This window comes from Fragaria vesca, linkage group LG3 (assembly GCF_000184155.1).
Source record: "Fragaria vesca subsp. vesca linkage group LG3, FraVesHawaii_1.0, whole genome shotgun sequence".
Lineage (NCBI taxonomy): Eukaryota > Viridiplantae > Streptophyta > Magnoliopsida > Rosales > Rosaceae > Fragaria > Fragaria vesca.
The window spans coordinates 10,802,034-10,821,900 of record NC_020493.1 but is presented as its reverse complement, the minus strand read 5'-3'; the positions used below and the strand labels follow the sequence as shown (position 1 = coordinate 10,821,900).

Sequence of the window (19,867 nt, the reverse complement as noted above, 5' to 3'; positions counted from 1 at the left end):
ATAGAAAGTATAACAACTGGTCGAAAAAAATTTAAATGATAACATTGTTTCTATAAGATCAACACGGTATTTTTAGCAAACTAGGTTCATGGACTAATCTGTCTTAATCGGTGTCAAAACATCTTACATTATGACCACTAAGAACGAATTAAAAATTACGTTTCAATAATTTAATTAGTAACCTAGATACGATGAACTTTTACCAACCTCAACCACACGTGACAGAAACTTAGTCTACACAGTAGAATCAATAAAACTCCAATCAATCACAGAAATAAGTTTTAGACCCTCTTTCAAAACACCTTACCACGCATGTGTTGTATTGTTCAATAAATTCTCATGGCATCTTGCCAAGCAATACAATTTTGTGATGCTAGATGGTATATGAGAACCCAGCAGAGATGATCCTACTGTCTTGGCACGTTGAAATAAGATTACGAGTATAATTTTTGATTCAAAGTCTTTGCAATTCAAGAAGTCTCATTTTTCAACACAAAATTACACAGAATCACCCGATCTCAATCACAATCAGGAATCAGAATAATATCACAGTTAGGAATCGGGGGATGATATAGAAAGAAGGATACAATTTTCCATTACAAGTAACAAGCTTAAGAGTAACATATGTTCGTATCAAAAAAAAAAGAGTAACATATGTTTGTTAGTTGAGCTAACATGGTCACTTACAAGTAACAACAGACATAAGCCTCATGTTCTCAAAATCCTTCGACAAATCCAAATCGTTCATGATAATATTAGAAAATGATAAAAGCCGACCTCCCCTTTGACTTGCAAAAATGTAATCAAGGGGCTAGTCAACCACAACCCAATAGGTAATGCTGATCAAATACGAAAGACAGTGCTTAATTTATATCCCAAATCACAAAGATTCACGTAATCAGAATCGTTTTAAGCTTGTCCTTCAATAGCTAGACGGCCTGAACTAAACTAATCACCATTCATGTACCACCGAAGGGAACAACTGATGTTGGTCTGTGATCTCCAAAACTATATAATATATAATGCCGAAGACAGTTCAGAACTCAGAAGATTGCATACATGTACTGCTTGCGTATAACTGAAATATGTTTCTGGACAGAATATATGGACGGTTAGATACCAGCATACCAGAAGATCTTGGACACCACACATGGAAAGAAGCCAATAATAATGAACAACACCAAGAAACTAGTAAAGAAATGAGCTTCTTCACAACCAGAATATAAAGACATGTTTACTGCTAAAGAGATTTAAAGGATGCAAGCGTTTTAACTATTCATGATCCATCCAAGATAACAGTTTCACTTCAACACGGGGAAGTCAGATTACGGTTTCTATAGAGGACAAATCACCTTCTAGAAATGCCCTAGTTGTAGACACAAGAAGGAAATTACCAAAGAATAAGACACAACCTACCTTGAGCAATCTAGTGTGCCTCATGAACAAGTTTGACTTAGCTTCAAAATCTCCTTTAGCAATCGACTAACAGAAGACGTTACATCCTCCGGCACAACTAGCTGCGGATGCACAGATTCCAAAGCATATAACGTGATAGTATTCATAACATCAGCCAGATTTAAATTCTTGGGGTTTGCTTTCCCCACATTAGTTGGATTCAAATTATTTGGGTGTCCACGCCACACACTCTTGTTCACAAACTTGCACGATTCTCTTAAGACACATTTTGAACAAACCTGAAAGGTACCAGAAATGCAAGACATCAAATCAATACAATATGTTACAGCAAAAATATAAGTGAGAGGAAGAGAAATATTAAGACAGGACAATCGGCTCACAGTTTCTTCTGGAATTTCAAAGAATTTGCGCAATCTCTTAGCACCGAAAACACTCTTTTTGGCTAGCGAAGGACAACCAAAGAGAGCCACCTTTTTCAAGTCGCGCCCTGATAACCATCTTGAAAACCAAATTTCAAGAGCAAAGACTATCATATCAAATTGCCAGCAAAAATAGCAAAACTGGACACAAACAAACTGGAGAACCTTGATGAAATCAGAGGTTCACAAAATTTTGTCCTAGAACTGAAATGAAATGCATATCTTGCTAAAATAGTTGAAAGTCATAAGTCTACATTTCACAGCATAACAGTTAACAACCCCATTGTAAGTTAGAGCTGCTCATGATACAATCAGGTTGCTGTAAATTGCTGGCTCATTTCTTAGGGCTGCAAGAATGGTGCAAAAGGCAACAAAAGGATGGTTTGAACTTTGAATTTGCCATATTCTTTATTCCAATATATGGATTCTCAACTGAATCCCTAAAAATCTCCAATTAGTCTCACTAAAGAAAAGTCTGGTAAAAACTAGGCATGGTCTGACACTGTGTCCTAAATATGTAGCAAAAGGAAACTAACAGAGAACTTATAATTTTACAAAGGTCACTCTATTCAGAACAGGAGATCTTTAGATCCACATCAATCCCACATTCAGCATGAAGCATACTTTCACAGCTGAAGGAGTTGAATGTGATTCAAGTTCTTTGGACTTTAAAAGCATTTTGAAAAAAGTATGCTATATCTGTACGAACAAAACCATTGCCAAGGTGTTCATATATAAACAAAGGATAACTTTACTATCATGTAGGTCCATGTTCCATTCATGCAACATTTCCTCCCAACAAATAAAAACTCCTCAGCCAGTGAAGCATCAACCACCAAAAATAGCCATGAGTGTGTTCCAACCAACTAAATGACATCAGTTAAGATAGTTAACTTGGAAGTTGGAAAGTAGTGCAAGAGATAAATGATGGAAATTCAAGATTAGGATGTCTCCATAGTGGCTAAAATTCTAAAGAAAGGTATTCACAAACGTCATCCGACTTAAACCCCCCAATACATTTCTTCTTCTGGGTAGCTTTCCTCAGCGAGTCCTCGACAAACTTACAAACATTATAGACCCTCCCATCATCAGCCACTATCATTTTCGTAACGAGGAATGTATCAATTCATGCATTCCACAAGCACATTTCAAAATCAAATAACATTTCACCATTGGTTGGTTGTAATTTTACATCTTTACATTCTGAAAGCTACAAGCAGTAGAAACACAAGCAACTCACTCAAGTCAAGAACTATAACATGTAAACCTCCTCATTCAAAACAACCAAAGCACAAAAACCAACCATAAAACTCAACCCACAGTAGCAATCACAGCAAACAAACAGTAAATTTCAGAAGCTAAAAAACTCTTACTTTGCAATTTCCTGCTTGTCATTGGCAAACTTCTCCACAGCATGCTTAATAAACCCACGGCCATAAGCACTATCAAAGCAGCTAAAATCCAACCTATCCTCATACAAACACACAAAATTCGCATCCGAAAAGTAGCCTTCTTTATACAAATGGCTCACCACCAACTCCATTTCCGGCGACAACTCCTTGTACACCTTCGACCACTCTCTGCTACTCTCCTTTCCCGTTTCAACTTCCACCTTCTTATTCGTAAACACGGCGTACAAGCTGATCCGACCCTTTGAATTCTTGGGTTCTCTTCTCCTGGGTTCGATTTGGGCAACATTCGGATTCGGTTTCAAGGTCTTGAGCTCTCGTTCGTGCTCCCTGAGGCTTTGTTTCAGTGGGTCGTCGTCGGTTTCGGTGTCGGAGGTTTCGGGTTTTGGGGAGAGTCCGACGGCCTCTTTGAAAACGAGGACTAGTGGCTTTCTGGGTTTGGTGTGGTTTTTGGGTTCGAGTGAGGAAAGGGTTCTGAGGAAGATGGAGGAGAACGAGAGAGGTTGGTGGGGGGTTTGGGGTCTAAGGAGAGAGGAGTGGGAGAGGAGGGTTCTGTAGAGAGACATGGTTATGGGTTTAGGCGTTTAGCAGTCCCCCAAGGGGCTTGAGGGTTTAAGTTGCTTTGGGAGGGCCTTTGGAAGTTGGAGGTGTAAATGTACAATTTGACTTATTCTAAGGCCGTCGTCATCCTTAATACAATACAATGGTTATAAAGATTTCAAACACAACATAAATTTTAACAAAGAAACCGGTCCCTAATGAAAAACGGTTAACCATATATACTTGCATCAAAGGAATGAGTTTAGTTGACATTCCATTACAAAATTAAAATTGTCAGTGGGCAGAAGCTAAGGTGTAAAAATAGTGTATTCGAGTACACAAAAGAGCTAACTTTTATGATTACAGTCAGTTTGGTAGCAATAGTCTCAAGAGAAGAGGCTTTTCTCATGAAAATTGATGCAAACGCTAGATATTGCATCTTAGATGAATTTAACCTGAAACTTCTTTGAAGCCCTTTGAAACAGTGAAAATTCCTTGTAAAACTCCTCTTTTGAGTGCATAAAATCACCCATATAAATAGTCATCTTCTCCAAAACTTCACCATTCTTCAATAAATACTATACCACTTCCCTCTCATCCTCACGTCCCTTGAAACCACTTATAGAGACAGTCTTGAGATGTGACAACACACAAGTAGGAGCAGGCTCTTCCCTATTCCACCAGTGATGCTTTGCTTTCCACCGCTGATGCTTTGCGTATTCTTCATTCTCTGAGTCTTCTTCACCTGAGTTTTCTTCATCCTCTGAGTTTGTTCCATCCCCTAGATTTTCTTCATCGTCCGAGTTTTCTTCGTCCGCTGAATTTGTTTCATCGCTTAAATATGACTCATCCTGAAGACCATTTGAAAGAATGAATAAAATGAGGACATTAATTAAAGAGCTGCATGCTGGTAAAACATAACATGTGGACAAACATCTTACATCACCCTGTTCTTCATATTCTAAGATAAGACATTCCAGATTAGGCGATCTCTTTAGCAGTTGTGATAGCAATATCCACCGATAGCATTCACGAAGAACCAGCTTCAATTGGATCAAATTATCAAAAGCAGGTAGACAACGAGCCTTCAAAAAGGATGAAGTATTAACCAAACACAAATTCATGTATATTTCTTAAAGACTTGGAACTTAGTAACCATAAAATATTCTTAAATGATAATTTGCCAAAGCGGCTTTCAGTTAGAATCTCTATTTCCGTAGAAACTAAGAATCAATAACAAGAACCATTAATTAGGTATAATTATGAAACAGTGAGGATGTGAGAGAAATGACTAAAAGGGAATATGATCGTATCCCTCTTTAATCAACCATTTCATTCCTTCATATAGTCCTATCTGCAAAACAAGTGTAAAAGGAATGAGAAAACTTACATACAAAAAGTGAGCCGAAAGAGAGAGATATTCGACGTTGGAAATATCTGCAAAAAGCGCAGTTGCACGGTCACAAAAGTCGAGATATTCAGATGCTATATGTCAGTGATATTAACGACTGCTTCTTCCAAGGACTTTGAGTTCTCAAATGAAAAACTTGGTAGTACATCTGTATTCACCTCAAAGCTTTCAAGCTTTGGAGCATCAATAACAAAGTAGTACTCACAAGGATCTATATATTCATCAAGATACCAAACTGTTATTGTTAATCTCTTCAGTCTAGGGACAAAGAGCTTGAAATTATAAGGAGTAGTAAGTTCTCCTTCTATAGTCAAATCTTCAACCCGAGGGCAGCCTGAAAGAAGCTGTTCTATTGAGTCATAATCAGGATAACAAAATTTGACATAGAGAAACTTGAGATTAGGGAAACACCCTGACTTAGGAGGAGCATAGATAAGACAATTTGAACTCAGCTTCAAAGTCACCAATGTCTTGCACCAGAAGACACTTATAGGAAACTCAAACATCTGTCTTACTCCTTCATTTCTTAATAGAAATTGAAGGTCAAGTTCAACAACATTACGACGGATGGCAGTGCGAATCCAACCATCAATACGAAATAAATCCTTAGGATATATGTCACAATGAAAACGAAATCTTTGAATGTGGGATGAGTCACGGTACAGAAGTACACGATCCACAAATGACAAAAAACTTGCATGCTTGGACTTAGAAGGCCTTGGACACCTGTCCTCGAGTTCAAAGTTTACAATGGGAACAAGAGCCCATATGTTCTTCCACCTTGTAGAGAGAACGCTGGTCCTCACAGCATACTTTGTTTCAAGGAAGGAGAGCATGTGAGATAGAACTGAATCTGGTAATTCACTTATCATATCTCTATTTCTGCTTACTTGAGCCTTTGACTGGGAACCCATTTGTATACTGGCCTCTTTGTTTCAGTCGAAACCCAATCACTCTTGTATCTTTGGTAGCTTAACAAGGATGTACTCTACCAAAAAAAATCTCATCATTTAAAATTTCAAGAGACATTGAAACATTCATTTATGAATCTTAGTAACTTACGCAGGGAAGTTGATTTGTATTGATGTTTATGTCTCTGTTTACGTTTCAATCCAAACTTCATTTATCTTCGCACATGGCTACGCTTGAAATTCAACTAGACCCAATAACAGAGACAATCAGTGGAACACATTTATCTTCAGAAACAATTATTTCATCCACAACAATGGAAAAAGATTACACATTTCTCCTGAAATCAACACCAGAGCGCAAAATCATGAATTTACCTTGATTTTTCATGGAAAAAAGCAGGTGTAGATTTGTGAAGAAAGTACCTGAAACGCACCGAGATGACCCACGAAAACACTATGCGGTTTTGAAACGTAAAAGCCCTTAATCGAATAGTTGTTGAGATATGATCGGAGAAGCCCTTAACCATGTCAGACACTAAACCCCCACAAGCGTTTGGCTGCCTCTCTGCATCCTGTAACTCTGGTGTGTGACTGCACACCCTATTGAAGATGGACCGTACCTGTCGGGTTTTCGGGCCCAAAGTCTAGTCTCTTAGTTTTCTTGGGTTTTTCCACAACTTGTGATACTACGTATAGGATGCGTACTTGAAACATGGATACAATTTTCATGTCATTTTTTAACTCCCAAAAATTTAGTTACATATTTTCCGTTGTATGTCACACATTCAAATTATTGCCCGTGTCAAATGCAAAATTCTTTTTGATAGATAGGTGGGTAGTCTTAGGTGAAGAGATGATTTCTCATGCAAATGACTTGAAACTGCTAAATTATGTTAAAATGATACGTTATTTAAAACGCACTTTAATTATCTGTTTATTATGAAAATCTAACTTAATAATAGATTAATCACACTTGGTCATGAATAAATTGTTGATCTACATAACTACATAAGAGGGATGAACCTAACCAAAGAACTTATGAGATACTTTTATCATTAAACTGAAAAATTCTTACATGGATAGTTATAAATTCATGACATTATAGTTCTATGATCACCCTTCAATTCACTTTGACCAGACTCACCAGAGGACCTAGGAGTTCTCCTAATCAAAGAAATATTTGATACCTAAGAACAAGGGAATATTAATTAGCAGTACTGAAACCAGGTATATTATAGGAGACGACCGAATTAGTTGAAATACTGAGAGTCTGAGACGTAAGGTTCCTTAAGTGTTAGATTAATTGATCATCTCCACGAACTGGAAAACTTACCTCATTTTCTTTTCCCCTATTAGCATTATATTACTGCCTTACTTAATAGCTACAGTTTATTAGCGTATAATGAGCAAATAAATGAGAGGAAATGTAACTTGCATTTGATACTCAGGTCTGATCGATAACGCAAAAAAGATCTACCTACTCACTATTTACAGTATAGTAAAGCGATGAGCTAGCCGCAGATTACTATGTACTTGGTTAACCATGCCGTGCAGAATAATGGAGTATTTTTGATTTGTTTGATAGGATTAGAACCGATTAACAGAGTAGTTAACTAATTAGGGGAACGACAACTAATTAGTAACAAAACCTAATTAATTAATACAACAGCAACAATCTGTAACCGAATTAGGTTACAAAATTGATAATGTGAGGCTAAGATTATTAACGGTAGCAACCTCTGCCAGTATATAAACTGGGAGTTAGCTGGTCCGGGACATAAAAAACACAATAATATTCTTTTAGTTATCAGATTAAGATTCTATAAATTAAGTATCATCAACTATGGCCATGGAGATGGTGCCGACCTGCTTGATGTTGTTTACCCTAGTTGTTGTCCTAAGTATAAACTTTGTTCCCTCGGTGTATGGAGCGCCACCCCTCTCGGAGGCGAAAGCCTTGCTTGCATTCAAGAACAGATTAACAGATCCGCAGAAAGTGCTCCAGAGCTGGGATGCCACCCTTATCACACCTTGCACTTGGTTACATGTGAGGTGCAACCAAGACAATAAGGTTACTGCAGTCGATCTAGTTGGTTCGAACCTCTCTGGAAATTTAGTACCTGAACTCGGACTGCTTCCAGCTCTGCAATATCTGAGATTGGGTAGAAACAATATCGCAGGAACCATTCCAGCTGAGCTTGGTAACCTGAAGAGTCTCGGGGTACTCGACTTGAGTAACAACAAATTAACTGGGAAAGTCCCCTCCCAAATTGCAAGCATCCCACGCCTTCGATTGGCAGACATTTCCAACAACAATAATCTGTGTTGGAACTTTTGGCCCACACCAGTGTTTAAAGGTAGTTACGGTTTATGCCAGAAGAAGTAAAACCGACTCTGGCAGCTTGAAGTCCTTGAGTTTCTATGAGTACGTAAACATATATACGTTAAATTCTCTTCTAAATAATAAAAAAGCTTTAGTTTCTAGAGGTTTAAGCTTTTGCACCCTCTTATTACAGAAAATAAAACATACGTGTATTTTTTTTTGGGTCAAATAAAAAAAACACATAAGTGTATAGTAGCTTTTTCTTTCATTTCATTTCTTCTAGGCCTTTTGGATATATTTGGATTATGACAGTTGATAGCAATACAAAAACAATTGCTACTCTTTTCTAATTTCGATTTACAAGGGGTTAAAACGTTAAGTCAAAACCTCCCCACGACCACTTAAAATGGAATATAATATGATTTGACACCAAAAAGCGTCAACGAGATTCAAACCGCGAGTGGTACACTAAGAGGCTTTAACCACATGTGGTGATTAATTATATAAAAATAATTAAAGTAATAGATGATACATTATTTTGGCGGGAATTAATTAGAAGTGATGACCTGAATTTGATATAACTGACGTAATTTGGTAAAAGTATTCAACATCTAAAACAAGTTTGAGAATGTAACTTAAAACAAACCTTTGTTATGAAAATCAAACTGTAGTATTAGTTATTGTCATATATGGTACCGACACTTTATTACTCCATGTAATCCTTCCGGTATATAAATTGCGTACATGTTCGCTACACAAGAGATAAAATCATATTCTCAGAATAAGAATCTGAATCTAGCTGATAGCATCGACTTTGGAAATGGATATGGCACCGACCTGCATGATGTTGTTTACCCTAATCCTTGCCCTGAGTGTAAACTTCAACCCCTTTGTGTATGAAGCTGCGCCACCCCTCACGGAGGCATAAGCTTTACTTGCATTCAAGGCAAGATTAACGGATCCTCATAACTGGCTCCGAAGCTGGGATGCCTCGCTCCCTTGTGACACCATGCACTTGGTTCCATGTCACCTGCAACCAAGACAACAAGGGTTACTGGAGTCGATCTAAGTATCTCAAACCTCTCTGGAAATCTAGTACCTGAACTCGGACTGCTTCCGGCTCTGAAATATCTGAGATTGAATAAAAATTATATCGCAGGAACCATTCCAGCTGCATGAGCTTGGTAACCTGAAGAACCTTGAGGTACTCGACTTCAGTAACAACAAATTAACTGGGAAAGTCCCCGCCGAAATTTCAAAAATTCCACACCTTCGAATTGCAGACTTTTCCAACAACGGTAATTTATGTTGGGCCTTTTGGCCTACACCAGTGTTTAAAGGAAGTTACGATTTATGCCAGAAGAAGAACATTTGACTCCGGCAGGCAGCAGCTTCCTTGTAAGCTCTTATTACAGTAGGAACATACTGCAGTTTACTCTTTTATTTTATTCATGTGTTTCTGGGCTTACTGAGATCAAAACATGTAAAGCTTACTTTCTAATTGGTTGTTTTAATACAAATTAAATGAAAACTACAATGGTTGTTATGAACTATGATCAAAATATATACGTCATACTAGACAAAATTAATTTGAAGTGCAGAAACTTGTCGTCATTTTGTTCAATTCTTCAAACATATATAAGCGAGGGAATAAGATATTGTTTCCGCTTTCAATTGCATTATCTTTATGAAGATCACTGGGTGACCATATCACAAGTTCATCAGGTATTAAAATACTGTATTTTGAAGAAAATGCATAGCTACCGTAAAAAATAATTCTGATACAGACTAGCTAAGAGGTCTATATGAAAGGAAGCAAGACAGCGAAGTACGATATTTAGAGTTTTACAAGTCCAATACCAAAATTTTTCGAAAACAATGTAAATTGATGTAAAAGCTAGAAACAGCATCTTAGACAAATTGAACCCGACAAGTCCTGGAACCCTTTTCAAAGAGTAAAAATTCAATGTAAACCTTATATTTTGAGCACATTAAATCACCCATATAAATAGTCATATTCTTCAAAACTTCACCGTTCTTCAGTAAGTACTTTGCCACTTGCATCTCATCCCTACGTCCTTTGAAACCCCTTATGAAAATAGTCTTGAGATGTGACAACAAACAAACAGGTACAGACTCTTGACAGTTCCACCATGGATGCTCCGAGTATTCTTCATCCTCTGAAGTTTCTTCATTATCGGAGTTCTCATTGTCCTCTGTGTTTGCTTTGTCTTCGGCATCCTCTAAATTTTCATTGTCCACTAAATTTGCTCCATCCTCTGAGTTTTCTTCGTTATCTGAGTTACAGTCTCCGTCCTGACATCATTTAAAAGAAGAAATGAACAAAATGAGGACATTACAAGAGCTGCTGTTGGTAAAACTCAGCATCAGTGGAAAACATGTCTTACTGGTTTATGTTCCAAGACAAGACATTCCAGATTAGGTGTTCTCTTGAGTAGCTCTGCCAGCACTTCCCAGCCATAGCAGTCACGAAGAACCAACTTCAAATGGATCAGATTATCAAAAGCAGGTATACAAGAAGCCTTCAGAAAAGATAAATATAAATCAAACACAGTCATGTAAAAATTCAACACTACGCATCACATATTGTTCAAATCAGAAATTGCCAAACAAGATTTCATTTACACTATCTTAGTAGAGAAAAAGGAATAAGAACCATATAAATAAAGAAAGGGGAAGTGCAAGAGATGTCGTTTCCGTAATGAAAGGAAATGTGCAGAACCATGTACTCAAATATTTAGCACATAAGATGGAATAAGATCATATCTTCCCCTCTTTCAACCATCCCTTACTTCCTTCATATAGTCCTTTCTACCAGACATTGTGGAAAAGAAACAAGTTAAGCATACTTACATCAAAAAGATGAACTGAAAGAGATAGTTGTTCAACATTGGAAATTGCTGCCAGAATTTTAGTTGCGCGAATACGGAAGTGCTCATGTAGAATTGCCTCATGGTAATCGAAATCCACAACGGCTTTTACCAGGGGCTTTGCATTGTCTAATAAAATACTCGGCAAAATATCCACTCTGAGGTTAAGGAATTCAAGCTTTGGGGAATTGATAGAGAAGTAGTACTCATAAGGGTCCTCACAAGTGCCAACAAAGTCAAGGTTTATACTTAACTTCTTTAGTTCTGGCACAAAAAGCTTGAACTTACAACTTAAATCACTTGGCATTTTTCCCTCTATAGTCAAGTCTTCAAGTAAAGGGAAGTATGTAAAAAGCTTTTCCATAAGGTCCTTATCAGGATAATCAATTCTGATATGGAGAAACTTAAGATTAGGGAAACACCCTGACTTAGGAGGAGCATAGCTAAAACAACTTGAAGTCAGTTTCAAAACCACGAGTGTTTTGCACAGGAAAACACTTTTAGGCAACTCAAACATCTTTTCTCCCGCCCATGCCATAACATTAACATGAAGGTCAAGTTCAACAACATTACGTCAAATAGCAGTGCGAACCCAACCATCAACATGAGAGGAATCCTCATCAAAGCAGGTAAAATGGAGACGGAATCTTTGAATGTCTGATGAATCACGATAGTAAAGCACACGATCAACGAATGACACAAACCCATCATGGTCAGACCTGTAGCCGGGTTCATGACTGTACTTGTGTTCGAAGTCTAGATAGGGAACAGAAGCCCATATGTTCTTCCATCTTGTAGAGAGAATGCTGGTCCTCACAGCATCTTTGGTTGCCAAGAAGGAGAGTATGTGAGACAACACTGCATCTGGTAATTGACTAATCTTATCATCATCTCCTACTTGAGATTTTAACCGTGAACCCATCTGTACCCTAATCTCATCTACACAATTCCAATCACTGTCGTATCTGTCAAAAGTTTCATCATTATAAATTTCACACAGACCCAAATGAACTAAATTAGAGAAAGAATAAATTTGAAGTTCAACAGGGCATTATTCCGGAAACGACTAGTTGAGCTATAACTAGCAACAAAAGCAACAAAGATTATTGTTCTCCATAAACCAGAACACAAAGCACATGAATTGGACTTCCTATTACCTACTTCTCAGTTTCCATGGCAAGCAAGCAGATGGGACTAAAGTGAAAAAGTAGTGGAAGAAATACCTGAAACGTTCTGATACCGGAGAAGGTGTGAAAACAAGAAGTGCAAGAGGATTTTCACGACGGCGTTTCACTCTCTTCCCTTTCGGCAAATGCGAAGTGTGGAATAGAATGCTTACCAGAATCCCAGGCGCCCTCTTTAACTCGTTGAAGATGGATCCTTCGGGTCGACAGGCCCAAAGACTGGCCCTTTGGTATTCTCACTCTGACCTCGGCCTACGTAGTAACTCAACGACTTTGGTTTTTGCTTTTCTTTTTTACCGAGGATAAACTTTCATCAATAACAAATCGGTATGACCTAGGGAATAGGAGGGATGACGGGGCTCCATACCCGTTTTTAACAGGGAACAAATCGGGGACTAATGAGAAATGAGGATGGCGAACCCCAACCCTTTTTATTTAAAATTGGGGATGAGGCGGGGATAATATTATGCCCTAATAATATATACGTATAAAATGTTGGAAATTAGATTTCTATGAAATTTGCTATTTATAATGATATAACTTTTTAATATAGATCATAAATATACACATTTAATTTCTTATTTTAATGACTACAATTTTACAATATGAAACCAACCATATAAACCCTACCGTCATAAACAAAATCACAACCCTGCCGTTCTCTTCTTGCCTCTTGAATTTCTACATCTATATCTATATTTGAATTTTATTGCCTTCAGATTTTGATTTAAAAAAAACAATGCAATAAAAAAAATTATTTTATTTATTGAACTCTTAATGGGGATTGGGGCGGGGATGGATGTCTAGTCTCCAATGGGGACGGGGACGGGGAATCCCCGTTTTATTTTTATTGAGGATTCATGAGGAGAAGATGGGGGGTGGATAATAACTCCGGGGATGGGGATGGTATTGCGATATTCATTCCCAACCTGCCCCATTGCCATTCCTAATACTAAGACCGTATGACTAAATTTTTTTTTTTTTCTTGAGGGAAAGGGATATTACTCTCGTGGGCAGAATAGTCTATTCTAATATACAATTTTACAATATCAAGCTTGAAGGTCACAGGTGACCCTATTTACATCCACTGCTCGATTGACTATACAAATAGTCAAATAAAAACCCTAAGGGATTACAAAAAAATAAAATCCTACTCGAAAAATAGAGTCCAAAAGGTGAACAATCAAAACTAAACCAAAATATGTCCAGAAAAAGGAACAACCAAAAAACTACTTTATTCGTCATAACCTGAATCCACAGCATCTGTCATGATTAGCTCGGGGCCTAGAGACTTTAATGGTGTGTACCCCTACACCCGTTAGACAGTGAACAACCTTGGACTAAGGTTACGATATAAGTCCGCTCACAGAAACTTGGACCCGAGTCTCTAGCCCAAAAAACAAAACTGAATTAGAAAGAAGAGGGAAAATGGCCCAGGCCCAAGAGGATCTGCCCACTCTTTCTCAGCCAGTTTGCACCAGAGAAGCATATCGGCCTCCATACTGGACCATCAATGCTACCGCCGCCGACAACTTAGTACGGCGGTCTCCCCCGCTTGAACCACATCATCCAAGAAGACGGTGAACTCCGACCTACACCAGCCCTCAAAATCTGACGCCTCTGCCCAACCCAAGGTGCTTAAGATCAAGCCTGAAGAACGCCGCCCCTGAAGAAGCCAAGACTCGCCGTTCCTCCGCCTTTCCTACTGCACCTCTAGAGCGACACCGTACACAACCCTCGCCACCTACAAGCAGCGATGATCAGGAGAAGAAATAGAGATCGTCAAGCCCACAAGTCTCTTTGAGAGAAAACCTTGAACTGCTCAAAACTAGAAGCCACAACAACCAGCCTCAGCCTTCAAAGCCGACCACCACCTCAACGGGAAAAGCACATCCGCTTTGCCCTGAAGCTCCGCCACCGCCTGCGAGAAACCTAGAAAAACCTAGGGTTCCCTATGCTACCGCGCGTGAGGCGCGTTCTCTGCTTGTCGAATTATTGGACTCCTATATCTAATCAAGATTACACCGTATGACCAACCGTTGAATTAAGGTGATCATCTAGCTTGTTAAAATAGAGCAAGTGAAAAATAGTACCACGGCCCATAGCATAAATTATTACATTAGGCTAACAATATTTAGGTAACCCATGGTTGCAAGGCCGGAGTTGAAATGAGTCTAAAGCCCTAGAGATCCATAAATATTTTTTTTGCTTTTCTATTATCCTGAAGCGCATCATATATGTCTATGACTCCTTGAAATAGTGAGTTTTTGAAACAATTGAAACTGAGTAGTTAATATCTTTACTTTGAATTTTGATCAAATTCATTACAAGTGATCAAGTATAGTTAAACTCCCTTTTCCTATTTTGGGGTACTTAATAAGAATATAAGATCATGCAATTATCCATAGTTCCATATAGAATTTGACACAGACATCAAATTGACTTATAGCGCGCGCGCGCACACACATATATAGATATATATATATATATATATATATATATATATATATATATATATATATATTCAAGCAGATAGACCATACGTAGAAGATGGAGTGATGAGTCATGCATAATTGCACATCCCATAAACGCAGAACTCCCCTCGTTTGCACTTCTGGTTGCATCCACCGCAATGCCTTTTGTCAAACATGGCATTCACGCACTTCCCCCTGCAGCATAACTCAGTGTACTTGCACTTGTACCTGCACATCCCGCAGTTCAATCTATCCGTCTTCACATTCACACACTTCTTGTTGCAGCAGTCCGACCCTGGGCTCTTCTTCAGATGACAAACCCTAGGTAACTTGTCGCAAGTCACGCTCGCCAACACGTTTTGCTGGGTCAGGAGGCGGCTCACCCCTCTAAAAGAAGTAGATGCTTCCTGCATTTCAGATGCTGTTGATTCGGTATTTTGCATCTCTTCGGTGTTGTAATCGTCTAGATATTCAGCTGAAACGATGGTCATTGTTGCCAGTAGTACTGTAAAGAAGACGTTCATCAACTTCATCATGGCTGTTGTGGGATTAAAATTAAGAAAAGGTAATGTTTTGTGGAGAGAAGCTTATAGAGCTAGGGTTGATTCGTACGTAGTAACTTGGTAGTTGGTAATAAGGTTGAATATGAGGGCAACTCCAACCATAGTCTTGGATTTGGAGTCCTATATCAATTATAAGACCTCTTCATTGCACTATTTATTTAGGACTCATTTTTTCATCTCCAACAATGAGTCTTATATGAGGTCTTATATTCATTTTTGTTGATTAAAATAAGTTATAGGTGGTATATTTATATTAAATAATATGTTAATAACCTTATTAAGTTAATAAAAGTTCACAAATTTTTTTTTTGAGGTAAAAAAGAGTTTTATAATGAGGAAAAACTGCTGGCCCTAATTTTTTTTCTTGACCGTTGGACCTCGCAGAGCAGAAACCGTCCATTTCAAATCCGGGGGATTCATCAGAGCCGTTCGTTCTCGGACTGTTGGAGCTGCACAACGGTCAGAAAGAGAGACCGCCGCACGTGACTGGGGCCCAGCTGCGCAGAGAAGCGATGATTGTTTTTTTCCAGCGCGTGTTACGCGCGTCGTCCATTTATACGGAGCTGGAGCGCGCGTTCTTCTCCCCCGATGTGCCGAGCGCGTGGCTTCTCTTTCTCCTCTGGCCCAGCCCAAAATCAAGTCCTGGTCCTGGAATTGTCCCAAATATAAGACTGAAAATAAGACTTGGTCCTATATTTCCAAAACCAAAACCCCAAGTTTTGGCCCGTTGGAGATGAAAAATGCATATATAGGACCAAAACCCAGTTTTAGGCCCTCGGTTGGAGTTGCCCTGACATGGGGTTTTATAGGACGAGTAGGGAGAGTTGACAATATGAAACTTGATGTACGTACAAGTTTTGGTTCATCTCTGTGGTGGTCTAAATTCAATACACTACGTACATATTACTGTATATGTTTGATCTTACAAGAAGCGAAATCACTGCTTGATTGAACACAAAGAAAAGCTGTGACAGCTTCTTCCTCAATCTCGTCAACTTCTTGTACTTTTCATCGATCTTTGCTGTCTGTTACCTCTAGATCATGATCTCCACCCATTCGATCTCTTAAGTCTTTAACTCCACCTTTCTCATCCATCACAGGTAAGCTTCTTAATAGTATTGTGCCCTAACAAATGATATGGTAGCGTTCGTAAAGCTACAGAGTTGAAGTTTGATTGCGCGTACTAGGATAACACTACCCTTCCTCTGAAAGTAAAGGTGAGAAAATGATATCAGAGAGACAAGGTGATTCATGCACACATTTCATGGGACGGTGAAACATATACATGTTTCCTTACAATTGTAGAAAGGGAATAATTAAAAATTCACTCTTCTGGGTAACTTGAATATTGTAACCCTGTTGATGAGTAAGGAAGCAACCACCGGAAACTAACTGTGTACCTTCCCCTCCATGTCTGCCGTGTTACGATATGTGTGTGACGATTCTGTGTATATAACATTTGTAGAGAGTTATATATCATATTTTATGTCAGGAAGTAAACGCAGAAAGTGCAGAACTGTTTGTTGGAGTAGTTCAACGACTTCTTTTCACTTTGGATTCAGTTGTTTGTATTGTATTGGAGTGAAGTCGATACTTGAATCTCTAGGAGCAGCCAGATGAGTTCCCATAAAACAAAAACAAAAAAATCCCTTCATTAGTACTTCAGAGATGATTGCAACGTGCACCTTATTAACTTATCGTGCTTAATTAGACTGAACGTCCAAGACAAGAGTAATCCTAATTCATGGTTGTTCAACTTGTTGAGTCATGCATAAAAAAATTAAAAAATAAATAAACTTGTTGAGTCATGCCTTTCAGCATTTGTTGTGATATGTAGAACTTAACGTTGATCTCTAACCATCTTCTTGAAGAATCAGATTAAATACGAATTAGTAGAATTGCATTGTTGTGAAACATAGAGTTTATATATATATGCCTATTTTGTTCCATTTTGTTCATTTACAGCGATTGATGAACGTGCATGCTTCTTTGTATATTAGCGGATAGTGGAGGCTAGCAGTATGTATGTTCATTGTTACAAAATCGGAGATCTAAAAAACTTGTTCATGCAATTGTTAACGATATTTATTTCAAGAGAAAATGCTCATTTAGTACTAATTTTAATCAATACCTCAATATAGCACATCTAAGTTCATCAAGCACAAACTTTATTCCAAACCATTTATACATATAATATACGAGGAGGTACAATAGAAATCCAAAAAACTAAAACTTAATATCGATCACGTATATTCTCATCCATGTCTGGAACCTTATTCTTTAGTCTTGGCTATCGGAGACTCATCTGTGCTTCCATAATCATCGACTTGTGCTGGAATTGGCTCTTCTGCTTCTGCGATTTCATCTTCGCTGATATACATGTCATTTGAGGTGTTGGAACCTTTCTGCTTCTGATCGTCGACCTTATCTGTGATGGTATCTCCTTCAGGTATGAGATTCATCTGTGGACCACTTCCTGTACCAATACCAGCACATCGACTGTACGTGAAAACAATCACAGTAAACAAAACCGTCAGCAATGAAATCTAACATTCAACATGCATGCCTTGACTAGTAGAAGAACTATCGATCAGTACTGTCAATTCTGCAGAAACTGTATTTCATTTAGAAATATTGCAGTAGCGTTTCAAAAGTGATCAATAACTAAGCTTGACCAGTTCTTGGTATCAAATCCATAGAAATTCTCTAGTCACTGGATAACCTAATAACTGGGCGAATGGAACAAGATAGAAATCTTGTCATGCAGTAATATTTCGTAGCAAGACAGAAATCTTCAATGGATTATGATCTTTTTTTAGACTAAATATATAGCTGCAGTTATACCATTCAACCTGCAATTTTGTACTGAAAAACAAAACTTAACCAAAGTCGAGATATAAAATTACATACTGAAAAACTTACACAGAAGTAATTCTCCATTGCATGGTCTTCACTATGGGTACTCGAGGCACTAGCTTAGAGGACATGATCAAGGCTCTAACAACGGCCATTGCAGCTATAGTGGAAACTTTTAGTTTATACTGTTTTTCTTCTTCTAGCTCAAGAAGTGCTCTAATCTCCAAGATCGATCTTTGTGTGGCATATAACGGAGACGGAACTAGAAGATTTTATATATAGGCTACTAGTTGCAACATAATTAATGGTTGCTACCTACCTCCTGTATTTCTAATTGGTCGACTAATAAGAATAAGTAAATGAAAACTAAACTATCACTTAGACATTGTCTTAAGCTCAAGACTGACTGAGAACCCGTTTGGCAACTGCTAAAACACTTCTGCCAGAAGCACAGATAAGTATTACACTTCGTATTCTAAATTCGTTATACGTACTATATATATATAGAAAAGCTTGACCGTAGTCAAGTTATTTATCAAAGCAGAGAAAATTAAGTCGCACAGGTTTTATATATATATAAAACATGAATGTTGGCTAGGTCAGACTGATTGATGTCAGTATCATATGTAAATTTATCACATATATATGTTTAGATTTTAATTTGTACACGGTAATGACGGTATAGTATTTTTGATTAGTCTTGGCGTTCCAAGCTTTGATCATTAGAGTAGAACCTTAATTTGATCTAGTCGTCCCGTACTCGTGTCGTCGTCGATTGATCTCTTTTGGACCTGATTCAGTCAAATAAACCAAATTGGAAGTCAATACTAATATTTTTTTTTTGGCTTGAAAACACGATCAAGAAGTTGCACCGAAAAGAGACAGGTAGCTGCGGGATCATGTATTCATGTACTAAACATTAACAAGGTACAGTTTAATTAGTACATATTCTGGTTAATTAGTGATCAACCAGATACAGTTTAATTTTGGGAGATACATTAGACCTAGCTAGGTAAGTTATAATATATCCGTCAGCTGCATGCAGATCATCATTAATTATCAGGGTTTAGTAATTAAGTGGTTTACACATACATAAATCGATAGTTTCCGATCCCATGTCATGGAGCTATCTACGCATTGCTAGTAGGTAAGTACGTACGTATTTAATTATAAGAGCGAACATTGAGAATTATTTATAGTATTTAGTCCACTTAATTAGAAAAAAAATAAAATTATATAAGTAATATCACGTACGTACGTAGATACATGCATTAGTTTATGAGTGCGGCTATTGGGATCTCCAAATTTGCTTAGTATACCTCTCATTCTCTCTACACCTCCATTTTACTTTTAAATACAAGCATTTTCTCATTACACCTCTTTTCAAATTCCTAAAATAGTCTTGTTTATGTAATTCACATATATATTAATATATTATTCATTACACCTCTTATTCACTCACTATACCTC

At 37.8% G+C, this 19,867-nt stretch overlaps 2 protein-coding genes and 1 pseudogene across 4 annotated transcripts in view; all 3 read right to left on the bottom strand.

Annotated features, from left to right (window-relative positions):
• LOC101292394 overlaps positions 1-19,867 on the bottom strand; it is a 1,325,780-nt pseudogene that overhangs the window by 71,367 nt on the left and 1,234,546 nt on the right. The window contains exons 218-224 of the transcript XR_184374.1: positions 11,913-12,285; positions 11,304-11,723; positions 10,838-10,972; positions 10,480-10,745; positions 3,209-3,796; positions 1,797-1,914; positions 1,488-1,694 (exon numbers count right to left, since the gene is read on the bottom strand). The product of XR_184374.1 is annotated as an uncharacterized LOC101292394 (transcript). The remainder of the gene's footprint in view (positions 1-1,487; positions 1,695-1,796; positions 1,915-3,208; positions 3,797-10,479; positions 10,746-10,837; positions 10,973-11,303; positions 11,724-11,912; positions 12,286-19,867) is intronic.
• On the bottom strand, positions 4,331-6,679 carry LOC101307674. Of its 2 annotated transcripts, XM_004294099.1 has the most exons (5): positions 6,530-6,679; positions 6,258-6,351; positions 5,175-5,221; positions 4,726-4,869; positions 4,331-4,635 (listed from the first exon to the last, which is right to left on the bottom strand). In XM_004294099.1, exons 2-5 carry the CDS (start codon positions 6,316-6,318, stop codon positions 4,363-4,365), a joined length of 525 nt encoding a protein of 174 aa, XP_004294147.1. In that variant the 5' UTR covers positions 6,319-6,351; positions 6,530-6,679; the 3' UTR covers positions 4,331-4,362. The 2 variants fall into 2 exon arrangements, 1 of the variants encoding a protein (XP_004294147.1); XR_184225.1 differs by lacking the exons at positions 4,331-4,635; positions 4,726-4,869; positions 5,175-5,221 and adding an exon at positions 5,726-6,183 and having other exon boundaries at positions 6,530-6,669.
• On the bottom strand, positions 17,602-18,625 carry LOC101310008. The gene is made up of 2 exons (XM_004294107.1): positions 18,464-18,625; positions 17,602-18,040 (listed from the first exon to the last, which is right to left on the bottom strand). Exons 1-2 carry the CDS (start codon positions 18,550-18,552, stop codon positions 17,815-17,817), a joined length of 315 nt encoding a protein of 104 aa, XP_004294155.1. The 5' UTR covers positions 18,553-18,625; the 3' UTR covers positions 17,602-17,814.

What these genes read in the sequence shown, in the direction of transcription:
- LOC101307674 (XM_004294099.1), bottom strand. Translation starts at nt 6,318, where the DNA reads ATGAAGTTTGGATTGAAACGTAAACAGAGACATAAACATCAATACAAA. An exon ending in TTTCGGCTCACTTTTTGTAT is followed by an intron (nt 4,870 to 5,174) that starts GTAAGTTTTCTC and finishes TCCTTTTTGAAG; the next exon opens with GCTCGTTGTCTACCTGCTTT. An exon ending in AATATGAAGAACAGGGTGAT is followed by an intron (nt 4,636 to 4,725) that starts GTAAGATGTTTG and finishes AATGGTCTTCAG; the next exon opens with GATGAGTCATATTTAAGCGA.
- LOC101310008 (XM_004294107.1), bottom strand. Translation starts at nt 18,552, where the DNA reads ATGGCCGTTGTTAGAGCCTTGATCATGTCCTCTAAGCTAGTGCCTCGA. An exon ending in CAATGGAGAATTACTTCTGT is followed by an intron (nt 18,041 to 18,463) that starts GTAAGTTTTTCA and finishes TTTCACGTACAG; the next exon opens with TCGATGTGCTGGTATTGGTA.